Source organism: Pomacea canaliculata, linkage group LG14 (assembly GCF_003073045.1).
Source record: "Pomacea canaliculata isolate SZHN2017 linkage group LG14, ASM307304v1, whole genome shotgun sequence".
Taxonomy (NCBI): domain Eukaryota; kingdom Metazoa; phylum Mollusca; class Gastropoda; order Architaenioglossa; family Ampullariidae; genus Pomacea; species Pomacea canaliculata.
This window is the reverse complement of record NC_037603.1, coordinates 13147708-13173842: the sequence shown is the minus strand read 5'-3', so window position 1 is coordinate 13173842 and position 26135 is coordinate 13147708. Positions and strand designations below refer to the sequence as shown.

The window sequence follows — 26135 nt, the reverse complement described above, 5'->3', positions numbered from 1 at the left end:
CTGACCTCCCCACCAAAATCGAAGGATAGCACTTGAAGACCTTTTTATTTCATTCTTACCTAACTCAGGACTTAAATAAATTTTTAACCTTTTTGTAAGAAGTTCAGATGCTTCTGAACCTTTTATTTTTATCATTCCTTAAAGTGATGTTTTGTCTAAAATTATTTAGTCCAGCGGTCAATCTGTCCCCGTCGTCGATTTGTCTCCTGATGGCAACGGCTTGGTGGCGTCCTGACGTGCAATCCTTCCTGAGTAGTTCCCTGGCGGTGGAAATGTTAATCTCCATCGCCGATAACTGCTCGTAATGGAGAAACTAGTCTGAAAGTTCGCTCCCCTTATTTAAGTGATTCCACCCCCGAGGGGAACGGAATCTGCTGAAAGGAAAAGGGATTGGCGGAGTTTAAGGACAAAAGCTGTCCTCAAGTCTGGCCCGTCTCCAAACTCCGGGAAAAGAGTTTCTCTATATTGGCGTCCAGTTTCTAAATCAGATCCTTGAGTGATTCGCGACCCACTTGCCAGGAGGAAGACTGAGGCCACAGAAAAAAGTACTTTGAAGTTATCTGTCAGTGGACCGGTCACCGAAGTTTTTCTTGAAGAAAGGGTTGGAGGAGGTTTAGCATGGTCTGATGAAATTTGTATGACCCTTCAATCCGACCACACAAGAACCGAGACATGTTTTCTTTTCTTACCGAGTTGTTCGACTTGGCGATAACTTAGGGGTAGATTGAATCCCACTCACTATCTTAACTATACATCTGGGTGAGGATAGAAGGTACAGAATAAATAAATAGTAATTGTGAGAGATATCCATTGAACCACAAAGGTTTTGGGTTAGGGTGTGGATTTAAAAACAAGCAATCAGTCCTTCTCGAATCGTCCGTTCTTTGGTGCATTTATTCAGTCACTCAGCAGCCAGCTAGTGTTATCATTCTTCTTACCATCAATATTTCGTTTTTATGTATTAACTTGCTGGTCTATATCACTTCCATCTATCATTCCCCTCTGGTTTTATCTTGCTTTGTTTTTGCCTTATGATAGTTCTTTCGACTTATTTGTCTTGTATTTTGTGTCTTGTTTGCCCTGTCGTGTCTGTCTCATTCATCTTATTTTATTTGTTCTCACGTGTCTTGTCTTTCTTGCATTATTTGTCTTTTCTCGCTTTTTTTGTCGCCTTGTCGATTAAAGTGTCAGCATGCTCTCCTATCAACTAATCAAAGTTCTTGCATGTTTGCCTTGTCTTTTTTGATTTGTCATGTCCTGTCTGGTATTTTGTGGTTGGTATTTTCTTTCTCTCATCGCAGTTGTCTCGTCTTTTCATTTGTCAAAGTTGCTCAAGTGACAGTGAATTCCACCTCATCTGTCCACAGACAAAACGCACAAAGCATACACAGCCATGTCCAGACTCCTCCTTGTGGTAGCATCTGTCCTGCTGGCGTGTGGTAGCTGGGCATCCGCCTTGCCGTTCGATGGAGCAGTTCCATGGAACTTAGAACTGGAACCTCTGACCTCCAGCTCCTATTTCAGAATGAGACGGCAGGCTGCCTTTCCGGAATCCCTTACGGTAAGACAGTGATGAAGGCGCGGATGCGTGTGTGTGTTTATGTGTGTGTTGGTGTGCGTGTCCTGATCGATCATCGTGGGTTGTGATGTTTTCACCGGCACGATTTTGTGAAGTGGCTTCGAGTGATGTTCCTTAAGTGTGATGTTGTCCTGTTGACATGGTTGATCCGTGCCACGTGCTTTCTCGCCGAACCAGTCCTCGTGTTGTCATTGGATTCATGACTGACGCCTTTGTCTTCTTAATTCCAGACTTGCACACCTTAATCCAGTTTCTTCGAGTCCATATCGCATTACTCAAAACATTCTTAACAATATAAAGTTCCCCAGTTTATATCGGGCTGTCATCTTATTCTCACTCATCCTGTCCAGTGAATATCATTTTGAACTCTGAGACAGCCGTTCACGAAAGAAAGTCCACTTTCCAAAACATCTTACTGATAGGTATACGATGTATATTCAATACAGGTTAACTCTAGATAGTCATTAAAATTAATATGTTTATGTAGTTAGACACTGCCATTTACAAGAAAACTCCGTTAATGTATCCCTCTCAGACAAATTTTATTAAAGGCCTCCTTTGTACCCTGATCAAAAGCGAACAGTCTTTTGATGTCTTTACACATAAAAAATTCCTTCCAGAATAATAATAATATATCAAATTAAAAAAAGACTATTAGCGTATTTCCTCCCTAGGTAGCGAGATTAATTTGGTTGTAAAAAGAGTGCAAGACAACAGAGGACAAATAAGAGAATTAAAGTGCGATAGTCGCGTGGAGCGACAGTAGATGTACTCTTGTCTACACAGTCTTGTAGAACTCTTGCACAGTTCAAGATTTTAGACATGGTTCAATATGAATGTCATAAAAAAACTATTTCTTCGGGTAAACTTATTTACAAATTTACCGTCAGTTTTATAGTTTACTCCAAATCCAAACCCACAGAAGAAAAACGTTCAACGAAAAATTACAATTTGAAGTCCCTCACCTCAAAACCAAAGAATCAAAACGTAGACCCTTGTAAGTATCGGCAGAAAGTTTCAACCTTAACTCATCATTATTAGCTAAGTTCAAAGGACTGTAACAGATTATTTATCTAGACTAAAGAAATTCAACCACGAATATGTGTGTGTTTGCGCACTCACGCGTGCGTGTACGTGTGTTTATATATCTGTGTGTCGGGGGGGAGGGGAATAAATCATTGGGAATGTCGCGGAAAGGAAATACTAACAAGTAAATGTATAGAGTAGTAGCTGTCTGCACATTAATATTGGCTGAAGAACTCTTTTAGTTGAGCTTATGTCAGGAGACTTACCGAGCAACTGTCCTAAAAGCCTGTATAAGGGAAAACCGAGGCGATTTCCTCCAATATTCAGCACGTGCGCTGAACACACTTCACGAAAGTAGAAGCAGAAGTATGGGGCGCTGAGACTTTTCTGTACCGAGACACACAATCGTAAAGAAATGGTTGCTGTCACAACGATAAGCAAACAAAAGGCAGAAAAAAACTTAGTATTATTTAGTTTTTCGATGATAGGTGCCTAATATTTAAAAAAAAAAAAAAAGAGAATCGCGGTTGCAAGCGATGTGAAGAGAGAACTTTGTGTTGACAACAAACTCAACAGTGGGCAGTTGACAGTTTGCATCAGGATTTCAGAAAGATAGCACTTTATTTATCCCTGAGGGCAATTAGGAGATAAATGACCAGGGTTTACATCAGGCGAATTCTAACATTGCATCCTGGGTATGAAAGTCAGCAAAGGCAACAAAACAACCGTTTTCAGTGTCTGCTCGGACATCTTTGCCAGGTTTGAAGAAAAGCAGCGCGAAGAATGAATACTGCAACATCAGGCATTGACTGCCAAATAAAAGTTGGCGAAGAAAGCATTACAAATTCGAAAATTATATAAAAAAAAATAAAACTAATAATAAACGTGTGATTTTTATTGTCCATGATCATGCTCACGAAAGGAACTAGTTCTCATAACACGCACATGGACAGAAAACGAAGGACAGAAGGAGAAATAACCACGCACAAGTGATAAAAAAAAAAAAAATCAAACATAGAAGACACAAAGAGGAATCAGGGAACAAGCAGTAAGGATGGAGAGTGTCAGAGGAAGACGAGTAGACGGACTAGTCAGTTGACTATTATCACAACTATTGACAAGTATGTTGATGGGTGTAGGGAGAAATCTCAAGGAATAGATGTGTATATGGATGTGTATATAGATGTGTATATGTGTATATACACGTGGACGATGGGACCAAACCCTCTCCTTCGGTCGAATTTACCTCCCATGATATATCTGGTATTCATTTTTCATTAGCAGCTTCTCGGTGGTCAGGGGGAGATAATCCAGCCCGTGTGAGCCTCCCATTAGCAAACTTGTACACCCTAATCAAGCTCGCTAATTAACTGACCACGGAGCCTCCTCAGAGTGGTCTGATCCTCAGTTTTTAAGTGTACAAGAATCTAGAAGCTGCATACATAAAGCAAGACCTAAAACTGGTTTGTTGTGCACTTTGGGTTTGATAGACTTGTCCCTTAACTGCATTTTCAAACAAGGGGACATAATTTTCAACATTACAGAATAAATAAAAAAAAAAAAATCGAAGGAGTTCTCGGATCCAGTAGATGATCTAGTTAGTGTCAGTGTATTAGCACTCGACATACAGTCTCAACTTATCTGTTCGCCATCGTTGCTCCAATAAAATGGTTAACAAAAGGTGGCGACAAAAAGGAGGCATGTGATCCATCAAATTTGGAAGAAATTTGTTCTACAAAAAAAAAAAAAAAATGCAATGGTTCGGGGTTTGACGGGATAACGACTTGACGCTGTAATAGGAACACTGTACATCAGATGGTGCTGGAGAAGAAGCAGGAGGAGGAGAAGAAGAAGCAAGCGAACTGAGGGGAAGGAGAACTTCTGCTTAGTGACTGTGATCGTTTGATATTTAAGCTCTAAGGGAAAAACAAGGAATTGTTGCAGCTTTAAGTGGAAAAACGAGGAAAGAGCCAAAGAGAAAAATGGAGGGCATTAACAGCGCGCGAAGACGTGGACGGTACGTTAACAGCCTTTTCTTTCCTATTGACCCGCACCTTGCTGCTCTGGAGGTTTAGGAGACAAGCATGTGGCAGTTGAAAAGGTCAAATCGAATTTCTGGACAAGACAAACATGTACTGAAAGACGAATGCCTCCCTCCTTCCACACACAAAAAAAAAAAAAAAAAAAAAAATCACGCCGTTAAAAAAGAAAAATAAAACCAACAAATAAGCCGACAACAAGTATATGCTCGCTTGTGGATGGAAGGAAGACACGGAACCAAAATAACGTTCAATGCAGCGCATGGAGAGTAGATTGTGTTGTGAAAGCAAACCTTTTGTTCAAAGATGAACATTTTTTTAAAGCTTGTTATAAGGAAACAGACTTTCTGTTTGTTTAGATATCATTTGATGTTGGGTTCGATGATCGGTGTAATTCCAACAGAGACAACAGCGAGAGGGAGACAGTTTAAAAAAATGCCTCAGTACGGATCCCTCCTGGATTTTGGAGGCATTAGGATGGGGAATGCCACTTTAAAGTTAGAAAAATACCCTCACCTCTCCCCTCCAACCTTTGATGCAGGTTTTCCTTGCTCTGTCCGTCGTCTTCACATGCGGGTGACCTTTCACCCCGTTCTTATATGGAACGTTCAGACATTTTCATATTCTTAGCATCCTTATTTGTATTTTCTACAGTTTTATTTATCTTGAGTTTAATGGCGACGAAAGTGAGGATGAATAGGAAAAAGAGGAAACAAATGGCTAAAGAGACGTCTCAGGGTGGAGGGAGAGGAGAAATAAAAGAGTGAAGGGGAGTCGTGGAATGAAGGAGGGAGGGGAGAGAAAGGTCGTTAGGCAACAATTAAAGAATACTTGAAAGCGCAAACAAAGCGTTTCTTTACGCCAGACATTTTTTGCTTGGCGTTCGTCATCCCCTCTTCAACTTCGATCTATTATCTCGCTGATCGTTAGTACCCGTCAAGAAAGTTCCATCACCCAGCGCAGAGTTCGATTTAATTCCAATTAAAATGTCACTTTCTTCTTCTTCATTACGGACGTCTTATTCTTCTGCTACTTCTTTCATTCTTCTTTCAGTCATTTTTTTCTTTTTTATTCTTCGTGTTCTTGTTCTTTCTCCTACTCCTTTTGGAATAGTTATTGCGGAAAAATTGTAAAAAAATAATATGAACTTAAATAACGCTCTACTACATCTCGGGTTTTTACTTTTGCACTAAACGCAAATCAATTACACGAACAATATAAAACTGTAAAACAAATGAATAAATGTAATGAATAAAGTAAGAGCTACCGGTGATATGGAACAATATTCAGAGTGAAACCTGTGATTTTAAACTCAAGATGTTTCTTGAGTGAAGATGTTTTGGACACTTTTAAATGAAGCATATAAAAAGTCGAGAGGCAGAAGGATGACTAATGTGAAACAATGAAGGAAAGAGAGAAAGAAGGAGAAACAAACAAAAAGTGGAAGATGGAAAGAATAAATGAGTGAGGGAGTACCAGACACCCTTGCGCAAACAACAACAACCAGATAGAAATGGGAATTTTCTTTAACCTCAGCATCCAGATTGGAATCCTCTCTCTGCCTCACAATGTATGTTCAAATACCAACACGATTGCTAACAAATAAAGGAAAAACACAATCTTCGTCCAGAACGCAAAGAAAAATGTTTACTACAACTTAGTATTTGATGTATTTATTTAAAAGGAGACAGTCACAAATACATACACACATGTAATTAAAGCAATTAGAAGAGAAAGATTAAAGGTGCGATTAAAATAAGGGGCGGCGAAAAAAGACTAAAAAAAAAACCTAGAATACAAAGAATATTCGTTTGGAAAGAATAAAAATACGAAACGAAAGAAAGAGAGAAGGAAAAAAAAAACCACGAAAAACAAGAGGAAGAATTAGTGAGTGAAGTAGTTCTCGTAGACGTCCCGATCCTAAATTGCGCGAACCTTGTCTCAAGGGAGGTAATGGGACCATCGGAGGTTGGAAGACCACAACCCCGATCGTTTGGCAAAGGTCAAAGGATTGCCGGAGCGGCGCACGCAACATTAGCCCCGATCCTACCCTCGCCTCCCGCACGTGCCTGGTCTGGCAGAGAGCGCTGCAAGCGCTGTAGGACGATGATTACTCATTGGGGGGTGTCTGGCGCAAAGTATCGGCCCCTCAGGTGACTCGCGCATGCGTACTTTACTCCTACCCCCAGCATCAGATGGCCTCATTAAGGCTCAGCTTCTCGAAGGGAGCATATGGTTCGCACCCACTTCTGGACCATCTTGCCACCCAAACCTGAAAGTATTAATGACGAAGAGAGGAGGAAACTCTCGCGACACCAGATGTCGGAAGAAGACTTAGACAAACGGCAGAGCAAGCTAAGAAACAATTTTCTTGGATTAACATAGAAAGAGAAAGTGTATGGAGGACAGGATAATAAAAGAATGGAATATTGTTTTTTCGTTGTTTTTTCTGGGTTTTTTTTGGTTTATTTTTTTTTTTTTTTTGTTGTTGTTATAGAAGTACTGTTGCGTGGAAAAATCCGACAGAAAAAGTCGAATTTATTTTTTGAGTAGTCGACAATGAATTTCACAACCGTGGTATCCTTCTTATGAATGTCCCCAAGGGCTCGTTCAACATTTAACATTTCATGACATCGTCAAGTATATAAATGACATATAAATTCGCTGGAAAACCTTTGTTGGGACTGAAGAAAAGATAAACAAAAGTCTTAGGGTGACGAGAAAGAGAGGGAAAGAATAACCACACCAAGGAATAAAGACAAAGTAGAAGGCGACCAGAACAAGGAGATACGAGTGTGGGGCTATTAATTAATAATAGTATTTTGAAAAGACAGGAGAAAATCACACCCTCGATGGGGCAAAACAAATTAGGGCTTAATTGATGGATTTTGAATTAATTTATCTCAGGGTTACAGAAGAACGATTCAATTGTTTCCAGATCACATAGCTCAAGTATCGGTTCATGGAGGTCTCTGTGTTTCGGTAACCTTTTCGAAAGATATCTAAATGACCCTAATTTGTGGCATTCTTTGAATATTTTGATAAAATATTGGTGGATTTATACCATTGTGCACTGATTTTGGCTGCTCTAGTAAACAGGCCAGCTCTTGGGAGGAGGTGGAAGCCATCCGAATTTACCTTTTCAAATCCAGATAGTGGTGAATCAGATAATTCAGCCAGTTCTACCTTTGAGCAGACACAGTGAATGCTTGTCACTCTGAATACATACAAATGCTCTCTCCTCTGCGAGACACTGGCTTCGATTGTATGCAACATTTTGTACAAAATATACCTCTGGTACTGTTGGATTCAGCATAAAAGAGGTTTGGACACAAATTTACTACAGCCGGCCATAAAACAAAACAAAAAGCAGCAGATAAAAGAACCACCACCATCATGACCACTGATAGAAGTTACCCAGTCGGATCCAGTCACTAGCTTTTGTATTTAATTTCTTAGTTTTAGGATCAGAGTTAGGGGTAGTTTGGGGGTCAGGGTATTGACAAAGCCGAGGACATGACTTTATCTAAATTCCATACTCTTGCTCCGCCATTTTTGCAATGGCCTGCGACTATGGTTATAGTCAGTTTGTTGCGAGGTTTATTGTGTTCCCTTCCACATCGCCATTAGTTTATTTCTGATACTGGGAGATGGTTGGCACAACAACAATTTTTGTCTTCGACAACGATAGTTGTTGCTGCATTCAGTGTTACTGTTAGTACAAGTATCTTCTATAATACACATATTACACATCGTCATTACTGTATTCAGATTCGAATTTATAAGGGTTGTGTCTCCAGCGGTTTTTAGTGCACACGGTTAACCCCGATAACCCCGGTTAGCAGCACAGTTTTGTGGCAGTAAACCAACACAGGGCTGTGTAAGTACATAGTAGATTAACGACAGCTTATATGACAGTTGATGATGCTTTGCCCTTCATCAAGGCAGCCTGCTGTGTACGTATGACATTTGTCAGACTACTGTTAGTGAGTACAGTCTGTAAACATTATTACCACTGGCAACATGAAAGCCAAACAACAAGAATACATAATGTCCAGGCAGTCAACTGACGATATCGATCTCTTGACTGGTCGATGGCTCGTCGATAAACATGCATTGTAAACAATACACACAGAGAGGGAGCAGAGCATACATACACTGTGAACACAGCTCACCCTCATGGACACAGGAAGTCTAAGCACAGAACATCTTTAGCTTTAGACACTGGACGGAGGTTGAGGTGAGGAGTTGGGGAGGATGAGCAAAGGTTCTACCCGGAAGTCTTTGACGCATGCGTGTGACCTGGTAATGACTGCCAACCTGCTCAAGGCTCTTCCTCCCCTCGCACAGACACGGAGGGGCGATGCGGTGAGAGCTCAAGGGCACTCACTCTTCCTCCACACTGAGTGAAGAGTTATCGTCCGAGCTGCTGCAAACTGCCGGTGCTAGTCAAGGGGTAGGAGCTGGGGAAGGACAAGATGCTTAAATGGCGAAAGAATTGTCGAGAGGGAGATAAGGAGGAGGAGATGGTAGAGTAAATGCTGCGAGGTTGGCACGGAGGGAGATGCCGGGAGAGAGAGAGAAGGATGGGAAGGCGGGAAGGGAGGAGCAGACTTGATGACAGGCCGGGCTTTTATGGCACTAGCTTAGGGTACTAATGAAGGCTTAGGACTTTGTCCGGAAACTGTGTTCAGACTTTCTGGATTTGGCAGAGACGAGCTGACCGCATCTTGTTATCTCGAGCTCCATCTGTGTGCGTGCGTGCGCGTGCGAGTCCCAAGCTGATGAAATATCATTGGACAGAGGGTCATAGCACTTACTAATGATGATGATGACGACGATGATGATGATCATAAAGCAAATTTATATTGTACATTTCCCACCTGTAGACTCGACTCAATGCGCTTTACAAAAATTTTAAAAAGTCGAAATGCAAATTTATAATAATTAAAAAGAGTGTTGTTGTTTGATACACTGATATTATTTTTTCTGACTCCATTTTGTTTCAGTCGTGTGTGACCATCACCTTTCTGACAGGTAAGTGGCCGCATTTGCAGTTCTCATTTCAAAATGCTAAAAACTGATGTTTGTCACTGAGATGAGAAGGTTGAATGCAGTCTCACACAGGGAGTGTGCATCACCACAGACGGTGGGCACGATAATGATTACGATGAAGAGAAGTGATGAGAAAGAAAGATCGATAGAAAGAAGCATAAAGGAGAAAGCCGCCAGAGTAACTCGGTCAGCCAGGCAGATTGGAGGCAGGTCCCAGGGAGCACTTGTCTCTTCTCTCTATTTCTGTACCACTTTAGTTCCTTACCTTTCTCCTCCTCCCCCTGTCTTCCCTCTATCATCGTTCGCTGGCCTTATTACTCATTCCATTCTGACCACGTCGGGAGTTGTCTGGACAGGGACGTCCTCGGGTGGGCCTTTCGTGAAGGTTCCTCCAAATCCTACAGTTACCGTATGCTGAAGATCCAGTCATCTCGCACGCGAGAGGGTCGAGAACACCCTCGTCGACCCCTGACTACACGATGAAGTGGTCGGCGTCATTTTCCAGATGTTAGCGAGTGAAAAGCCTTGGGTCGCGTGCGACCAGTCGTGAGGACGGAGATCCTAGAGAAGAGAAAAGCGATGAAATGCTCAATGAATAAAGATGATTGTCAATGAGGAGAGAGGGATGGAGGGGATAATTTCCTTTTCTCAATTTACCGTCGCGGCTTCTTTTTTTTCCTACCTTCTGAGCTGGCTGGAGTGAAACGAGCGAACAGGAGAGGAAAAAAACGGAGCAATTTTTTTGACATCGGTCTTTCGTCGACTTCCCCAATCCCCTTTTCTTCTCCGTTCCCTATTCCTTACTCATTAGGCGTTATCCTTGTTGCTCAGACAGGAAATTTGTTCGGTCCTTTCCTGCGTAAACTGTGTCGCCATTCCAATGACAGGAGCTGAACTTTTGAACGGGACTGTCAAATCCAGCGGCGGGCCATATCGTCTGCTGCCAGACTTTCAGACTGCAGACTTTGCTAGGGGAAAAATAATCGAGGACGTGTGGCCGAGTTTGGCCAAGTTTTTTTTTTATATACATAACCGTCAAATACAAACTTTAACAAGCTTGATGAAACTTTCGTCTTCATTTTTATTGGGGACTCAATTATTTACTTTCTGTTTGTCGTGTTTTAACATCCTTTAACTATCCTGACTTGCTGTCTTTAGAATCGCGAAGGTACTCACGCGAGAATCAGTGAGTACCAGACTCCAGTGTTATCGAGGATATCATCTATGATGTCACGACCTCGCTCACGACCAAGTTGCACGATCAGGTGTTCCGCCTTGCAGAAATCTCGAGCTCAGCCGGTGCTCCGCCATCCCTACCTCATACCTCCCCCCTACCGGCTACCAGCCGGGCTGTCCAGACAAAACGACATGTGACAAACAGGGAGACCACGCATCGTCCAGACAAGGAAATTAGGGGGTTACACTTTTGCTGACCTGTGGACACAGCCGGGGGAATCGCAATTAACTTGAAAGGCCTACATGGGCAACAAAACGCACAATGTTATTTTCTATTATATTTTTATAGACACCACGCTTGTCACGTGATGACCACAGCTGGTTCTGTGGCTCTGTGTCCCTTCGTCTTGAATTTCTTTTTATTTTTCATGAACGGAAAGTTGCAGGAAGCCACAGAAAAAGCGCCAAACATCCTGACATCCTGAGTGCTTTGATTTTCTATTTTGGGAAACGGTAAAAAAAAAAGTCCTCGCAAAGACTTGTTTTTTTTTCCTCCTTTGTCTGTCTGTGCTCCTCTTCTATCCCCCCGATCTAGTGTTCTTCTTTCATTCTTCCCCAAACTGTCTAGTCCTCTCGCCGCCTCTGTCTTTCTTACTCCGTGTCTCATAGCCTCTCTCTCTCTCATTGTCTTCTCTTGCTCTTTTTCACTCTCTGTCCTTGTCTCTGTTTTTGTCGCGAACTCTTTTTCGTCACTTCCGCCCCTTTACTCCGCTCTCCTCGTATACAGGCGCGCAGCGTGTCTGGAATTTTCAAGCCTCTCTTTTGTCTGTTTTCCATTTCCTGTACACTCGCTGACTCCTTTGACCCCCACTTCTTCCCAGACAACCTTTCAAGCTAAAAAGACCACATAGAGTTCACATTTGCAACAGGCTTCTGCCTGATTGACCCCCATCCTGCCTCCAATTTGCAGACCGGTTATGGCAGACCCATTGTCCCAGCTTTAAAAAAAGAGGTTTACTTTGCTGGACAGAAGAATGGCGCAGACTTCAAACAGTTATCGATCTTCGATCCCACAAACATTCGGTCTGATGACTCTGGCGGTCAGACCAAGTGGATTCCCTCCTCCCATCCAGTACTGGATTGTGTGCTTAAACGTGCGTGCGTGTGTACAAGTGTGTGTGTGTGTATGTGAGAGAGAGAGTTTGTGATGTGATTTCTGGATGAGTGATCTTGGGTGTAACACATAGTTTCAAGGAGATAATTATCAGAGATTCTTATTTTAGAAAGAAATCAAGAAAAGTAAAAAGCGAATAAATAAACTAACAAACGAGAAGAAAGGAAGAAAAGGACGACGGCCTGCATTCAATCGTCTCACAATAGAAAAGTAACATCACCTACTGTTTCTTTGTAAACGAGTGAAAGGTCATCCTCCTCTGTCAACTGACGGGACTGGACTGACTTTCTATTTTTAGCTTAGAGGGAAATTGCTTCTAACCACTGATGATTTCGCACTATTGGGAAAAATAACTGACCTACTGACTGACTACTTACTACCTCAACCGCCGCACAGAGCATCTAACATAGTGGTTCTGCTCCAACAGACATGAAGCACCGTTTCGAGTCGCTGATTGACACCAACCATGACGGTCGGGCAACAGCGGAGGAGATGGAGGCCTACCTGCGTAAGTTCAAGCCAAGCGTGACGGACGAGGAAGTGGCCGCCTTCATCCGTCGTCGCGACATCGATGGTGAGTGTGGTCACCGATTCCTGCTAGCTCTTAGCAAAGCAAGAAAAAGCGGCAAAGCTAAGTAAATCATGGGAAAAAGTAACATCCATATAATCCACGACAGAACGCAATGTAAGCAATGATAACATCCATGAAATATATGACCAAAAAAAAAAAAATTCACCATCTCCTTCATGTATGAGAAATAAAAATGATAAAAATAAATTAATATAAAAATTGTTAACAAAACATAACAAAAAACTCCTTAACATCAATGCAATGCATGAGAAGAAAAGTTTGCGTAATCCAAGACGAAAACAATAGGAACTATGAGAACTCCACACTTTCATTGCAAAAGGTTTTGTCGTACCCTGGGGGTACTTTCTGTTTGAGGACGACGATGGTATCTTTCTCTCACTCCACGAATCTCAGAGGCGTCAGATGATCGATGACGAGCTCGCGGTCGAGGGGATTGAGTGGAGGGTGTCAACCATCGCGGTGGAGGATAAACATGCCTGTGGGGCTAGAATACCTGTACATATTTAAAGACATCAATGCTCGTGCAGGAAGTCAATCAGCCATTGTATACACAGTGTCTATAGCAACGTCTTCCTGTTTCCAGGTTTTTGTTTATCTTCAAGAGAAGAGAGCTGTCGCGAGACAGCCAGCGAAAATAAGAGTTAAGGTTATTTATGACTACCATATTTTGATTCAGATAACTCATCGCAGTTATGGCAGTGAATGACAAGAACGATGATCGTGTTTCAAACAGAGTCATAGTAATTTATTTGAGTGACTTCCCTTTGGCAGGGGACAGCGTGATCGACTTCATCCCAGAGTACGTGCTGGACATCTCCTCTCCGGACATGTCGCCCGAGGCGGCTCGCGAGTGGTTCATGCTGGAGGACCGCAACGGTGACAGCTACGTGGCGAAGAGCGAGCTGCTGACTATCGCCGAGAACCTGGGCATGTCGCCCGACCAGGCCGAAGACAGCGTCAGCAGCTACTACATGTCCGCCGACGCCAACAAGGACGAGCAGCTCAGCTTCCAGGGTGAGAACGCTGGCCAGGGGTGGATGTCGGTGTGAGTGATGATGGTGTGTGGGTGTCAGAGTGATGAGTAATCTTTCTCTGTCTGCCCGAGACTAAAATCTCGTACCAAACAGCACTCGAGGGTCAAAGGGCGCTTGGTTTTGTTGCAGAATACAAGAGCCTCTATGGGCAGAGACGCTAAGACGACCTGTTCTCTCTGGTGATAGTTCTTCGCTCGAAACACATTTCCTGAACTTCATCTAGATATCAGAGATAGACATTGATGGGCATCTACACGCTAGTGTGCACCTGTCATCAACGTTTGTCCAGACCTTTGCTTCGTTCCTGTAACACGCTTTCTTTATGACACACACACACAAAAACACGTAACATAAACACCTCAGAAAGACAACAAATCTTTAATGGTTACACTAATATTCATCTATTTTCAAAAATTCAAAAATATTTCATTCAACTCCATAACTGATTCCTAGAAAAACAAAATTCCTTTTCTTACGCATGCGCGCACAGTCTGATATCCTGTACAATAAACTCATACAGTGTGACTTTATTGTTTTATACATTTATGTGTTACTAGAATATACTTTAATAATATTTACTTTTTCTTTGGAAGTTATTAAAGAAGTACACGAGAACATTTCCAATGAGTTTTTAAAAATTATATTACTATGTAGATATGAAAGTAGAATTCAATGCGAGTTAAGGTCAAGTTCTGGGGTTGCACACTAGTGACATTTCCAAACAGAATATAAAGTATACGTGCGCGGACACACTAACATACAGGCAGGCACCTATTCAGGCTTAACGCGTGTGCTTAGAAAATATGTAAAATAGCTTCTCACAAAGTCTGTTTAATTCGCATAAAAATAAACATAAGAGGCAACGATGACAAAAGTTAATGTCGAACTCACGAGTAGAGTTTCCTCGGAAACTGGAAAACGTGGTTAGACAGGTGTGTGGTCAGATCAGTTGTAAACTGTCAGTGATTGCAGCTCACGGCTCTTACAGTGCAAGGCGCCATATTGCCACAGCATGGAAAACAAAAATTAAACTACATAAGCGAGACTCGAGTACGGAAAATAATTTGTGATTGTGTGTGTGTGTGTGTGTGTTTTCATTCGCATATGTGCATGTGTTTGTGTGATACGCTCCCGTATTCACGCCAAGAAATGGATATGTGAGTCTAAGAGTAAGTACGTGTGTGGGTCTGTGTTCATAGAACAACAACCTTCAAAGCAAGAAATGACCGAATTTACTGTTTTGAACACAATATTTCCCTAAATACCTTTCTTCAGACGAAAATCAGCGAAATAATCTCCCCCCCCAAAAAAAAAAAAAAAAATCTGTTACTAGAGTAATGTCTAGTCAACAAGGCAACAAACACGAGAAGCAGACGACAGAACAAACTGTGCTAATAACTACGATGTGTATAAAATTCCTCCTGGAAACTCTGTAACTTGCTTTTTCCTGATGTGGGTACAGTCATCATGCAATTTTGCTCCCACCCCACTGACTCTTCAGCGTAATATTACACACATACGTTCTCACGTGTACACTTCATAATTCTAGGGGATGTGGAGAGGGTGGGCTGCTGAGCATCTGTGATTAAACCACGCACCAAAAAGCTCCCATTATCGGCATCAGCCTATGGTGAAAAACAAAAAAATCATACAGCTGTACATGCGCATCAAACTCTTTCAGTGTGTTCCAGCTACCCGCAAATCGCTTTGTGAGGAAGCTACCCTTGTGACAACCATAGCCTGCATGGTTTAGTAATGTTTCAAGATCCCTTGCTACGTTTCATCTCAATAAGTCTCGGCCTTTGAAGCCCCTGACTGGGTTCATTCTCAAACTTGTTCTATGTCCTTCTTTGCCGGTCATATGTGAACACAGGACGGATTTATAAAATGTTGCCGAACTTGCTCGTCTATATTTGTCTAGTCGAAAAGGACCTTTTGGATGGTGGTTGTTAAAAGCAACGCACACATCGGAAAGGCCTACTGCCCTTGTTATAATATCAGGAGAAATTGTTGATTATTTCTCATTGATCAAATATGAGATGTCTTCTATGTGCACATACGTCTAGTATTTCTGGCATAGCTTACTCCCACCATTTAGAAAATGTATGGCAACAGGATATGACAAGCTCGGGGCAAAATAACTTTCTTTTTGCTCGCATCCGGATACAGCGAACTTTAAAGTATATCTGCATCTCGTAGGCTGGATATAAATAAGAAGTAACCATGCAATAAAGTTAACACAAAGCTATCAACTGGCTTATTTAGGCATCATTTTTTTCTTGTTAGTTACCGGCATTAAACTCATGGGAGCTAATCGTCTGCTCAAAACTGTTAAATTATCTTAACAGCAACAGCAACAGCAACAACAACAACAACAACAACAACAACAACAACAACGAGGGAATTAACATAGCGCATTTCCCTCAACTACATTTACAAAAGGAAAGCAAAAACAAAAGAAATACAGACACAAAATGAATAAAGCAGAGACAGAAATATCTCAGCACACAAACCAATAAAGACACATCAACAGCCATCAACACGAGGCAAGCAAACATGCACAGGAAACATGTCGGGGCAGTTCAGCGATCAAAATGGAGTGGCAGACAGAGTGAAAAAGGTCCGTTTGAGGTTGTGGATGAAGCCAGTACCAAATATGAAGCAATCACAGAGCGCACGAAATCAACATTCTAAGTGGGAATGCATGTTCTAACGGCGACAGAATGTGAAGCTGCGAGAGCCCATGCCTGTTATTTCCGGCCCTCTCAGTGATGAGGGACATAGCAGTTGCGTCAACAGTCCAGAAAATTCGGATGTTTGTCGATTCGACCATTTTCCGCTTCGACCATTAGTCAATTCGACCACGGCACAACTAGACTGGATAAAAACAAATGGCGCAGGCACAAAAAGAACAATCCAGAAAAAAACAAGCGGCGTAATAGAAGCACAGATCAAAAGGAGATACGAAGCTGGATGTCGAGTATGCGCAAAGAAGACCCCAAAATAAGAGCGAATAATAATAAATAAACTAGTTAATGAAACTTACGAAGAGAGGCATCTCAACGCTCATCAGGTTCATTATTAATTATTAAGAAATGAAACGCGAAACGGAGGAGGCCACATCTTATTATGAATTATTATAAATAAATACATTAATTGATATAGCGAATATAATTAAATAATTGCATATAAAATCCCACAGTAGTGCCTGCTCAATAATTTACTTACACCACAAACACAAACCATGCATTCAAAATATGGTGTGAGGTAACGTAGACATGTTGAGAGATATGAAATTTAAAATTACAGAATGTAAACATCTTAGTCGTTCGTAACACAGTTAACGCAAAGACCACGTGACCTATTTTGCTGTCTAACAGTCACAAGAGAAACATTTCACATTTGCTAAACAGTGTCCATGTGCGTATTGAACAAATCCAGAGCAAGGTGGAAGGGGTGGGGGGCATCACATCTCCTTTTTGATAAGTTAATTTGATTACAGAACCTGACTGGTCTAGGCAGTTTTACGAATCTTCGCATAGGCAAATAGGAGATGTTCGTGTCAACAACCGGAGACGATCTGTTGTTGTCTCTGAAACAGCTCAAGGCCATGCTCTCACTCCGTCTCTTGAATGTCATCCGTTTTTGAAGTCACAACTCGCAGAATTCTATTTTTCATCTTAGCCATGCAGAAGAGTTTGAGAAAGTTTTGAAATGTAAGGCAAAAAAAAAAAAAAGAGGCAAAATGAAATGTGCCGCAGTCTTCAGGAATCACTGGAATTGACTGCAGCACCACCACCGCCGCTGCCGCAACCCGCACTTTGCTGGAACTGAATGACAACGACAGCGTACGTCACCAGTGTGCCGATCATCTGAAAAAAAGTTTGACAGCCGAGTATCGCAGTGACCACGTCGTCTGATAAATAACATAGAGCATGGAAATGTAAAAAACTTTGTTGTCGGAGACCAGAACGTAATCAAATTTACGAAGATAGAATGAAATAAAAAAGAAAAAATCTGTACACATATCAAAACAAACAAATGAACAAAGAAATCATAAAAAAAACTAAGCAAAAGAATTAAGGAATGAACAAATAAATACATGAACAAGAAGCAAACGCATAAAAAACAAATAAACATATAAAAGAATAAACAAACAACGAACGAATGAAAGAAAGGGATCATATCCCCTTTTGAAATGTATAAGTCAAGGCCTGCTTAATGACTGAATCTGCAAGCATCTGTAAAGGTAATTTGCATTACGAAATGTCAATAAGCGTCGTCATCAGAAACGTTCATGTCCTGCAGGTGAGTCAGAACAAAAATGTTTGTGCATGCATGTGCGGGCCTGTGTGTGTACGTGTAGATGTGTTTGCACGCATGTATATGTGTGTGCGCGCGCAGGTGCGTATGTTTAAAAAAAAAAAAGAGAGAAGAAAGAGTGGGATCGGAGCGTGGAAACGAGGTAGGAGACTGAGATAAAGAGAAAGTGTACGACAAAGAACGGAAAAGAGAGCGAGATCTTGAAAGAAAGAGAGCGAGAGTAAAGGAGACAAAAAACAAAAGAAAGACAAAGCGAGAAAGAAAGAAAAAAATAGTGAAGAGAGAAAGCAAGTGAGAAAGAGAAAGCGAGAGAAAGAGAGAGAGAAGAGAATGAAAAGAGCAAAGAAAAAAGAAAAGACAAAAGACAGAGAAAGAGAGCGAAGAGAGAAAGAGAGAGAGTCGCTCACCATCAGTATTGTGGACCTCTCAATCACAAAGAGACCATAGACATCGTACCCAATTTTGTTCTGCCCTAGCCTATTGCAGAACATCTGCATCTGTGAACATAGAAGCACACGCACACGGCTGTAAAGTTTATTTTGATGGGGTGGGGAGGAACAACTATGTCCCATCCACGACCTCAAAATTATATTTAGAAAGTAATGCAATATACAATTTTGTTTTATTAAATAAACCGAAAGCAAACTAAATCGGAAGCGAAATGATGTACTCGAGACTTTGCTGAAAAAATCCCCACAAAACTTCTGCACTGATCGTGACATTGTGGAGAAACATAGGACAAGATACGGAAAAAGCATGTAGAGGCGAGAGACATGATATGACTTGAAAGAAATGAAGAGAAAAGAAAGACAAACAGTAAATGGAGGACATGCGGACTAGATGTAAAGACAATGTCTGCAGGCACGATGTGAGCGCAAAGGTGTATGCGAAGGATGTCATCACATGGGGATGGAACGGGGCCACATAATGTCAACACAAAGGTGTGGGAGCGTGATGTTAATAAATCTGCAGGGACATGGACTGAGCAAAGGTGTAGGGACAGGATGATGACGACAATGACGATGATGATGATGAGGAGGAGGAGGAGAGGAGGACGACGAAGAAGAGTAAAAGAAAGTACACTTACATAGCGCTATACCTGAAACCTATGGACAAGCTCATAGGGCTCTTGAGAAGGAGGATGAATGGGAGACAACCAGCAGCAAGTGTTCAACTAGCTGACAAATAGTTGCGTCCCTTCTAATGTTCAAGAAATTTGCGATAAACGGCTAACCAGGCTAAAAAATTTCTTAAATGTATAGCTGCGGATGGGTGTAGCTAGAAATGAATCATTTCACTGAGCTCTGGACTATTTTCTGTAGTTATGTCTGGACAAGGAATCTTTTCTTCAAAAATATGAAAACGTGCCGTGGGCAAATGTGCAAAAACTAGGTGTCTAAAACAATATATTTATGTTACAAAATATACTTGGGCTTTACAGACGCTTTGTAACGTTAGCCAGAAATTGTTGAACCTTTCAACAAGAAATGTCTTTCAATATTAGTATTCTGGAAGTGTTCATGACGGGAAAAGAAAAAGTTCTGTGCATGCTACATATAGTGTGTGTGTGTTTTAGAAGACGAAGCGAAAGAAGAAAGCACAGTGAAATAAAGCAGTTAAAGAACATCTGCTTTGTAGTGAACCAACAAACTCATAGTGCTTATGTCAAAATATTACAATCACATTTTACAATAAAATATTACCGTCCCTCTGTTGATTTACGCCCACCGGCCATTGAACCCACCTTGAGCAGCAGCCTGTCGGGCAGTCTGGACCAGTCCGCAGAATAAATGACCGCTGCTGGTGCATGCGCCTGTGGACAAAAAAGATAATGGTGGTGGGGATGGTGATAATAGTGGTCGCAGTGATGGTAATGATGATTACAAGAATGATGGTGTGTGGTGTGGTATAATGTTCATGGTACTCATGTTAAAGAAGCGTCGCACCCCAGAATGTACATCTATGGTGACACGGAACGCTAGGTCATGGCCTCTTCCCAAATCATCAAATAAAAGAATAAGAAAAAAGAAGGAAGAGAAAACAACCAAAACCAGAAAAACAAGAATAATTCAATGTCAATAAAGCTACTCACGCTTTCGTTAATCACAAGCCCAAGCCCCAAGCCGATCACTTCGAAAATAATCCCGGATAGGAAGTTGCTGATATTGAACAGCATATTTCCCAGGTCAAGGCCCCGGTTGATGAAAGTGTAGAGGGTGAGGCAAATGATTGGAAGTGTAACCAGGAGCGAGAAGCCCACGATATGGCGCAGGCATACATTAGCGACCTTGACAATTCGACAGAGTGCCATGTGCTTAAATAAGGCTTCGTTAAACATTTTCTCCATTTTCTCAAAATCTGGAGTCCCAGTGGAAGCAGCATCAGTTTCGAGCACCTGAACATTTGCTCTACTAGCAAGAGAATTGCTGTTATCTTTCATCTGCAGTGGATCGCCGTCATCGAGATTATCAGAGGAAGAGGGCGGATGTGTCGTGGACTTGCGTTCGTTCCCATTCTTTGTCTGTGCTCTTGGTCCTTGCACAGAATCTACTGTAAGGTCTTCTACATCTGTGATCCAGTCCTTGGAAGCCGACTCTTCTACTTTTATTGTGATAACCGGAATGGCGGGCTCTCTTGTTTCTTTGTCGGATGGTCCTCGATAACAAGAGAGCAGATCTCTGAAATTTTGTTTTACTTCTATAAATTCCTGACACAAAATGTATGTAATACACCCTAAGAAAACTTGTTGGCAAAACAAGAAAGAACCCTGGATATACATCAAAAGCGAGTGTAGGATGAACATAGTGTAGAATCCTACACCGTCGATCTTGTCAAGTGGACTCAAGTGAACTTTCAAGGACGGAAAGATCGTTAGCATGGACGCAATGAAGCCGAACGTAAAGAAAAACTGAAAGACGAGGAACATGCAGGAGCGGAACACTATGAGCTTTCTGACCTTGCCATAGTCGATGGTCATTCCGTAGGTTGCCTCAAAAGCTTGAAAGTGTTTGACCAGCTTCACAAAATGGCGGGACAGGTCCCACCGCGTTAAAATATACATGGCGGAAGTGCACGCGAAAAAATGTTGGAAGGTGACGGCAGTTACCAGCATGCTCGGGGAGTCGCTAATGTCTACAAAGACAAAGGCATATCGTACAGCGTTTATGATCAGTAAGAAACCGATGGCCGCACCAATGAGGTTGCTGACAAACACCTTTCTCTTGCAACTCTTGCAGTTGCTAGTGAGTCTTTGTTCCGACGCATTGAATTTCGACTTTGAGTCAACATTCTTTAGGAATATTGGCAAACCATCCATTTCGAAAGATGTATGACAGCATAAGACAAAAAAAGGAAAACCTGTGACTGCGAAGAAAAACTGAATTGGCATGAAAACTGTTTCCACCAATGTACTTTTCTCTAACGACTTCCTAACGAAGTTGGCCATGATAGATCAGGTCCTTTGTCTGTCGTAAATAATAATAATTCTGAGACAGATGTCTTTGAAATCAAGTTTAATTTCTGTTTTTCATTTCTATTGGCTTTCTTTACATCATGGCTAGCCACAATCTTGTTTTAATAAACCTCGTATTCACTTCATTGGTATGATGTATGTATATCCTCGATTTTTGCAACGTCCACACCGTTCACTTTACTTGGACTAAAAGAAGCCTCATGCAGCACACTGAAGGAAAACTAGTGCCACGAACGAGAAATGGCACACGAAAAATTAGCTTTACATGAAATGAAACCTTGCCGTTCTTGATCAAGTCAGCACGTGTATCTCACGATGGACAAGACTCACCCACTCACACGATTCATGGCGCACAGATTCTGCACTGGTAGTGCACCTGTGCAAATCCTCACAAAGTGTGATGATCGGGTGGATTCCAGGTGACATTTAAATGGATTGCCACGTTCTAATTGGATGCTTTGTTTAAATATCCGACAATGTCGTCCACAAGAGTACTTCGCAAACATCAACAATCGCAGGCTTTTAGGGCTAATTTGTAGATGAGATCATCAACGTTTTTCCACTAATCGATCACTCCTCGCATGGCAGTCGAAGCTGTAGGGATCAACTCATTTGACAACATCGCGAACTAAAGTATGAATATCCTCACGTTTCTGCGCCGACTGCGGGGGTGTTCCAACTCTTCAGCACAATTTAAATACATTTTTAAAATGGTTTTGGGACAAAGGGTAAGTACATTGTAACATTTTAATCAACATGGTAAGTCTAAAATCTTTTGTAAATCTACTCCTGTCTGCTTACACAGTGAGCGACCCCGTACCAGGAGCGACCTAAAGACTGCTAGAAAACGACAGCTTTATGTTGAAGGCAAATACATGATCATCATGATCATCGTGAACCAACACAGCAGCAGCAGCAAACGGACAGAAAGAATAAGGAGGAGAACAAAACAACAAGACAAACAAGAGCCAGAATGATGCTAAGGAAAAAAAAAAAACAAATGTGAATGTCCTGACACAAAGATACGCTTTCGCTGATCCAGACACCACACCACAAGCCAATAACTTCAAAACTGATCGTGGTTAGAAAGTTGTTGATATTGAACAACAAATTTCCCAGGTCAAGGTCACGATTGATAAAAGTATACAGGGTCAGGAAAACCATTGGAAGCGTAGCCAGGAACGAAAAGCCCAAAATATGGCGCAGGCAAAGGTTAGTGTGTTCGACAATTTGACAGAGTTAGGAATATTGGCGAACCATCCATTTCGAAAGATGAGTGACAGCACAAGACAGGAAAAGAAAAACCGGCGACTGCGAAGAAAAACTGAATTGGCATGAAAATCGCTTTCGCAAACTCATTTTTTGTGTTCCCCATTCTTAACAGAATTGGCCATGATAGACCAGGTCCTTTGTCTTACATGAATAATAATATTCTGAGATAAATATTTTTGGATGTTGTGACACTGCAACAAAGCTTTACAGCCAAAACTTTAGAGTCCTCACATTGAAAATCGAACATTCAAACGTCTGTTTTCTTTAATTAGACTTTTTCTTTTCTGAAGTTCAGGTGGACGCAGTGTGATGAAATGTTTTGGGAGGTGAGTTTCTGTCACTGCCTTCGTGTTCATCAAAACGACTCTTTCACAAAGGTGAATGTGAATATGTGAACTCGATGAAAGATATTTTAACTACTTGCCTCATAGTTTTCGCTCAAACTTTGTGCAGGTTGTCTGAAGTTCTCAAGTTTTCTTTTCATCACGTACACCTCGGCAAAGCGTATTGTTCTCTTCTCAATAGTTCTTCCGACACAGCAAACCGTCGAAATAACGTTGAATATTTGTCGTATACTTACTTTTATTAGCTTTCTTTATATCATGGCTAGCCAGACTCACATTTAAATGTTTTCTAATGTCGTATTCACTTCATTGGTATGATGTGCGTATATCCTCGATTTTTGCAATGTCCTCCCCGTACACTTCACTTCGACGAAAGAAGCCTCATGCAGAACCACGAAAGAAGACAGTGGCGTCTCTCATGAGAAATCGCTCCTGAAAAATTAGCTTTGCACTAATACAACTCAGCGAATGTATTTCACTAACCACATGGTGTGGCATTTAAAGACGATGGACATGACTCATCCTCCCACACGATTCATGGCACACTAGGATCTGTAATGAACATGGGCAAAATCTCACAAAACTGTAATAATCGGGTGAATTCCAACTGACATTTAAACAGATTGTCACGGTCTAACAGGATACCTTGTTTATTTGTCCGAAAATGAGTGACTTCCAGAAGAGTATTTCACAAACATGAACATTTGCAAGCTTTTAGGCCTGTCTAATTTGTAGATTAGGTCATCAACGTTTTAAACAAATCGAATCACTTCCCGCATGGCAGTCGAAGCTGTAGTGATCAATACCTCATCTGACAACATCGAGAGCTAAAGTTTAAATCACTATCACGTTTTTATGCAGACTGAATGGCTGTTCCCACTCTTAAACACAACTTAATTACATTTTCTAGATTATCCGCCGGCCTAGGCCTGAGTCGAAAAAAAAAATGGTTTGACCATATCCTATATTTCTTTGCTGTATCAAGCCTGTAAAATATTTGAGAGAGATGAGAATAATTTGACAAACACCACGCCAGGTAGCCATTAAGTCACTTAAACACAGGGAGAGAGTGAGAGACAGAGAGGGAGAGAGAAATTCAGCAACTAAGGCTTTATTACAGCAAAGCAGCTAGCCCTGTAAACAGATGCCACATGCAAGGAAAGAACAGTGTGCCCGAGAAGAGAGCTGAACCCAGGATAGACAATCCTCATTGTATATGTATCATCATCATCCATCATCCATCATCAATCATCATCATCAATGAACAATCATTATCCTAATAAAAGCAGCAGAACAGTATACGAACAAGAAGAATCCAAAGGAGAACAAAACGATCAAGAGCAACAATGATGCTAACAGGTTACAAAAAAATGTCCTGATACAAAGGTACTCACGCTTTCGTTAACCCAAAGTCCACACCTCACGCCAATAGCTTCAAACGTAATAGCGGAAAAGAAGCTGTAGACATTAAACAGCAAATTTCCCAGGTCAATGCCACCGTTGATAAAAGTGTACAGGGTCAGGAAAACCACTGGAAGCGTAGCCAGGAAGGAAAAGCCCAAAATATGGCGTAGACAAGTGTTAGTGTGTTCGACAATTTGACAGAGGGTCCTGTGCTTGTATACAGCCTCGTCAAACATTTCCTCCATTGTCTTAGGATCCGGAGTCCCAGAGGAAGTAGCAGCAGCAGCTTCGGGCACTCGAGCACTTCTACTAGTAAACCCATCGCCATTATTTTTCGGAAGGTTATCACCGCCATCTTGATGATCGTTAGAAGAGTGTGGATGTGTCAAGAAATTACCTCCCACCTTGCGGTTGGCCAGTGTTGTAGAGTCCTTTAAGGTTGTGCTGCAGTCCTGAAAAGTAGACTCTGCTACTTGTATTGTGATAACTTGAATGGCGTTCTGGCTGGCTTTCCTGTCAGACGGTTCTGGGTGACAAGAAAGCAGATCTCTTAAACTGTTGCTCACTCCTCGAAATTCTTCCTTTAAAATGTAAGTCATTAAACCTAAGAGAGCTTGTTGAAAGAAGACGAAAGCACCTGCAAGATACAGGAACAAAGCATGTACGATAAGTATACCGTACAGCGCTCCACCATCGACATTCTGAAAGGGGCTCAAGTGAATTTTCAAGGACGGAAAGAAAGTCAGTGCTGTAGTAATGAAGCCAAATGTAAAGGCAAACAGGAAGCTGATGAAGAAAACAAAGCGGGACACGATGACCTTTCTGACTTTGCCGTAGTCGATGGTCATTCCGTAGGTTGCCTCAAAGGCTTGTAAGTGTTTCAACAGCTCCAGAAAGCTGCGGGACATGTTCCACCGTGCTAAAATGTACATGGCGGCAGTGAAGGCGTACAGGAGCTGTAAGGTGACGGCAGTTACCATCATGCTCAGGCAGTTGCCGAGGTTGAAAAAGACGAAGACATATCGCATAGCATTTAGTGTCAGGAAGAAACAAATTGCAGTGCCAATAATATTGCTGACAAAGTCTCTTCTCTTGCACTTTGTACACTTACCAGCAAGGTTTTGTTGGTACACATTTGATTTTGTTTTGAGGGAATGTTCTTCGCGGAGTTTTCGCGGACTGGCAAACCTTTCCTTTCGAAAGATGACTGACAACAGAAGATGCGAATAGGAAAGCCCATGACCAGGAAGAAAAACTGAATCGGCGGGAAAATAGTTTCTACCAACACGCTTTTTTCTCCCAATATCTCACCACAGCTGGCCATGATGCAATTGCTCCTTCGTCTTCCGCAGATACTGTGACAAACTGCCACAACTTTGTTACAGCTAAAATTTGAGATACCTGACATCAAAAGGCATGCCAAAATTTTTAATTAGACTTTCTCTTAGCTGTAGCTTTATGCCATTGTTAGGCCAAGTCTTTTGTTTTCAGTATTTACTGCACTAGTAAACTGTACTTGAATAACCTTTAGTTTTTAGGAATCCGTTGCCGTTCTCACACTGAACACTCCTTGCTTCTAACAACAAAAGGTTTATGCAGTGCTTCGAAAGATGAACATGCGGAGGAAGTCGTGTGCAAAATTATT

General features: G+C 41.7%; 2 protein-coding genes across 4 annotated transcripts in view; one reads left to right on the top strand and one right to left on the bottom strand.

Annotated features, from left to right (window-relative positions):
* Window positions 1–14294, top strand: part of LOC112554878 (calmodulin-like protein 7) — a 26117-nt gene extending 11823 nt beyond the window's left edge. For both annotated transcript variants that reach the window (XM_025222945.1, XM_025222944.1), the window contains exons 3-7: window positions 1368–1561; window positions 9654–9681; window positions 12477–12623; window positions 13413–13655; window positions 13805–14294. In XM_025222945.1, the coding sequence (XP_025078730.1) occupies window positions 1368–1561; window positions 9654–9681; window positions 12477–12623; window positions 13413–13655; window positions 13805–13836 (644 nt within the window). In that variant the 3' untranslated portion in view covers window positions 13837–14294. The remainder of the gene's footprint in view (window positions 1–1367; window positions 1562–9653; window positions 9682–12476; window positions 12624–13412; window positions 13656–13804) is intronic.
* LOC112554877 lies at window positions 14038–26135 on the bottom strand. 2 transcript variants are annotated; one of them, XM_025222943.1, is made up of 4 exons: window positions 24481–26135; window positions 19743–19811; window positions 18406–18495; window positions 14038–17547 (listed from the first exon to the last, which is right to left on the bottom strand). In XM_025222943.1, exons 1-4 carry the CDS (start codon window positions 25516–25518, stop codon window positions 17440–17442), a joined length of 1305 nt encoding a protein of 434 aa, XP_025078728.1. In that variant the 5' UTR covers window positions 25519–26135; the 3' UTR covers window positions 14038–17439. The 2 variants fall into 2 exon arrangements, with proteins under 2 accessions (XP_025078728.1, XP_025078727.1); XM_025222942.1 differs by lacking the exon at window positions 24481–26135 and adding an exon at window positions 20091–22058.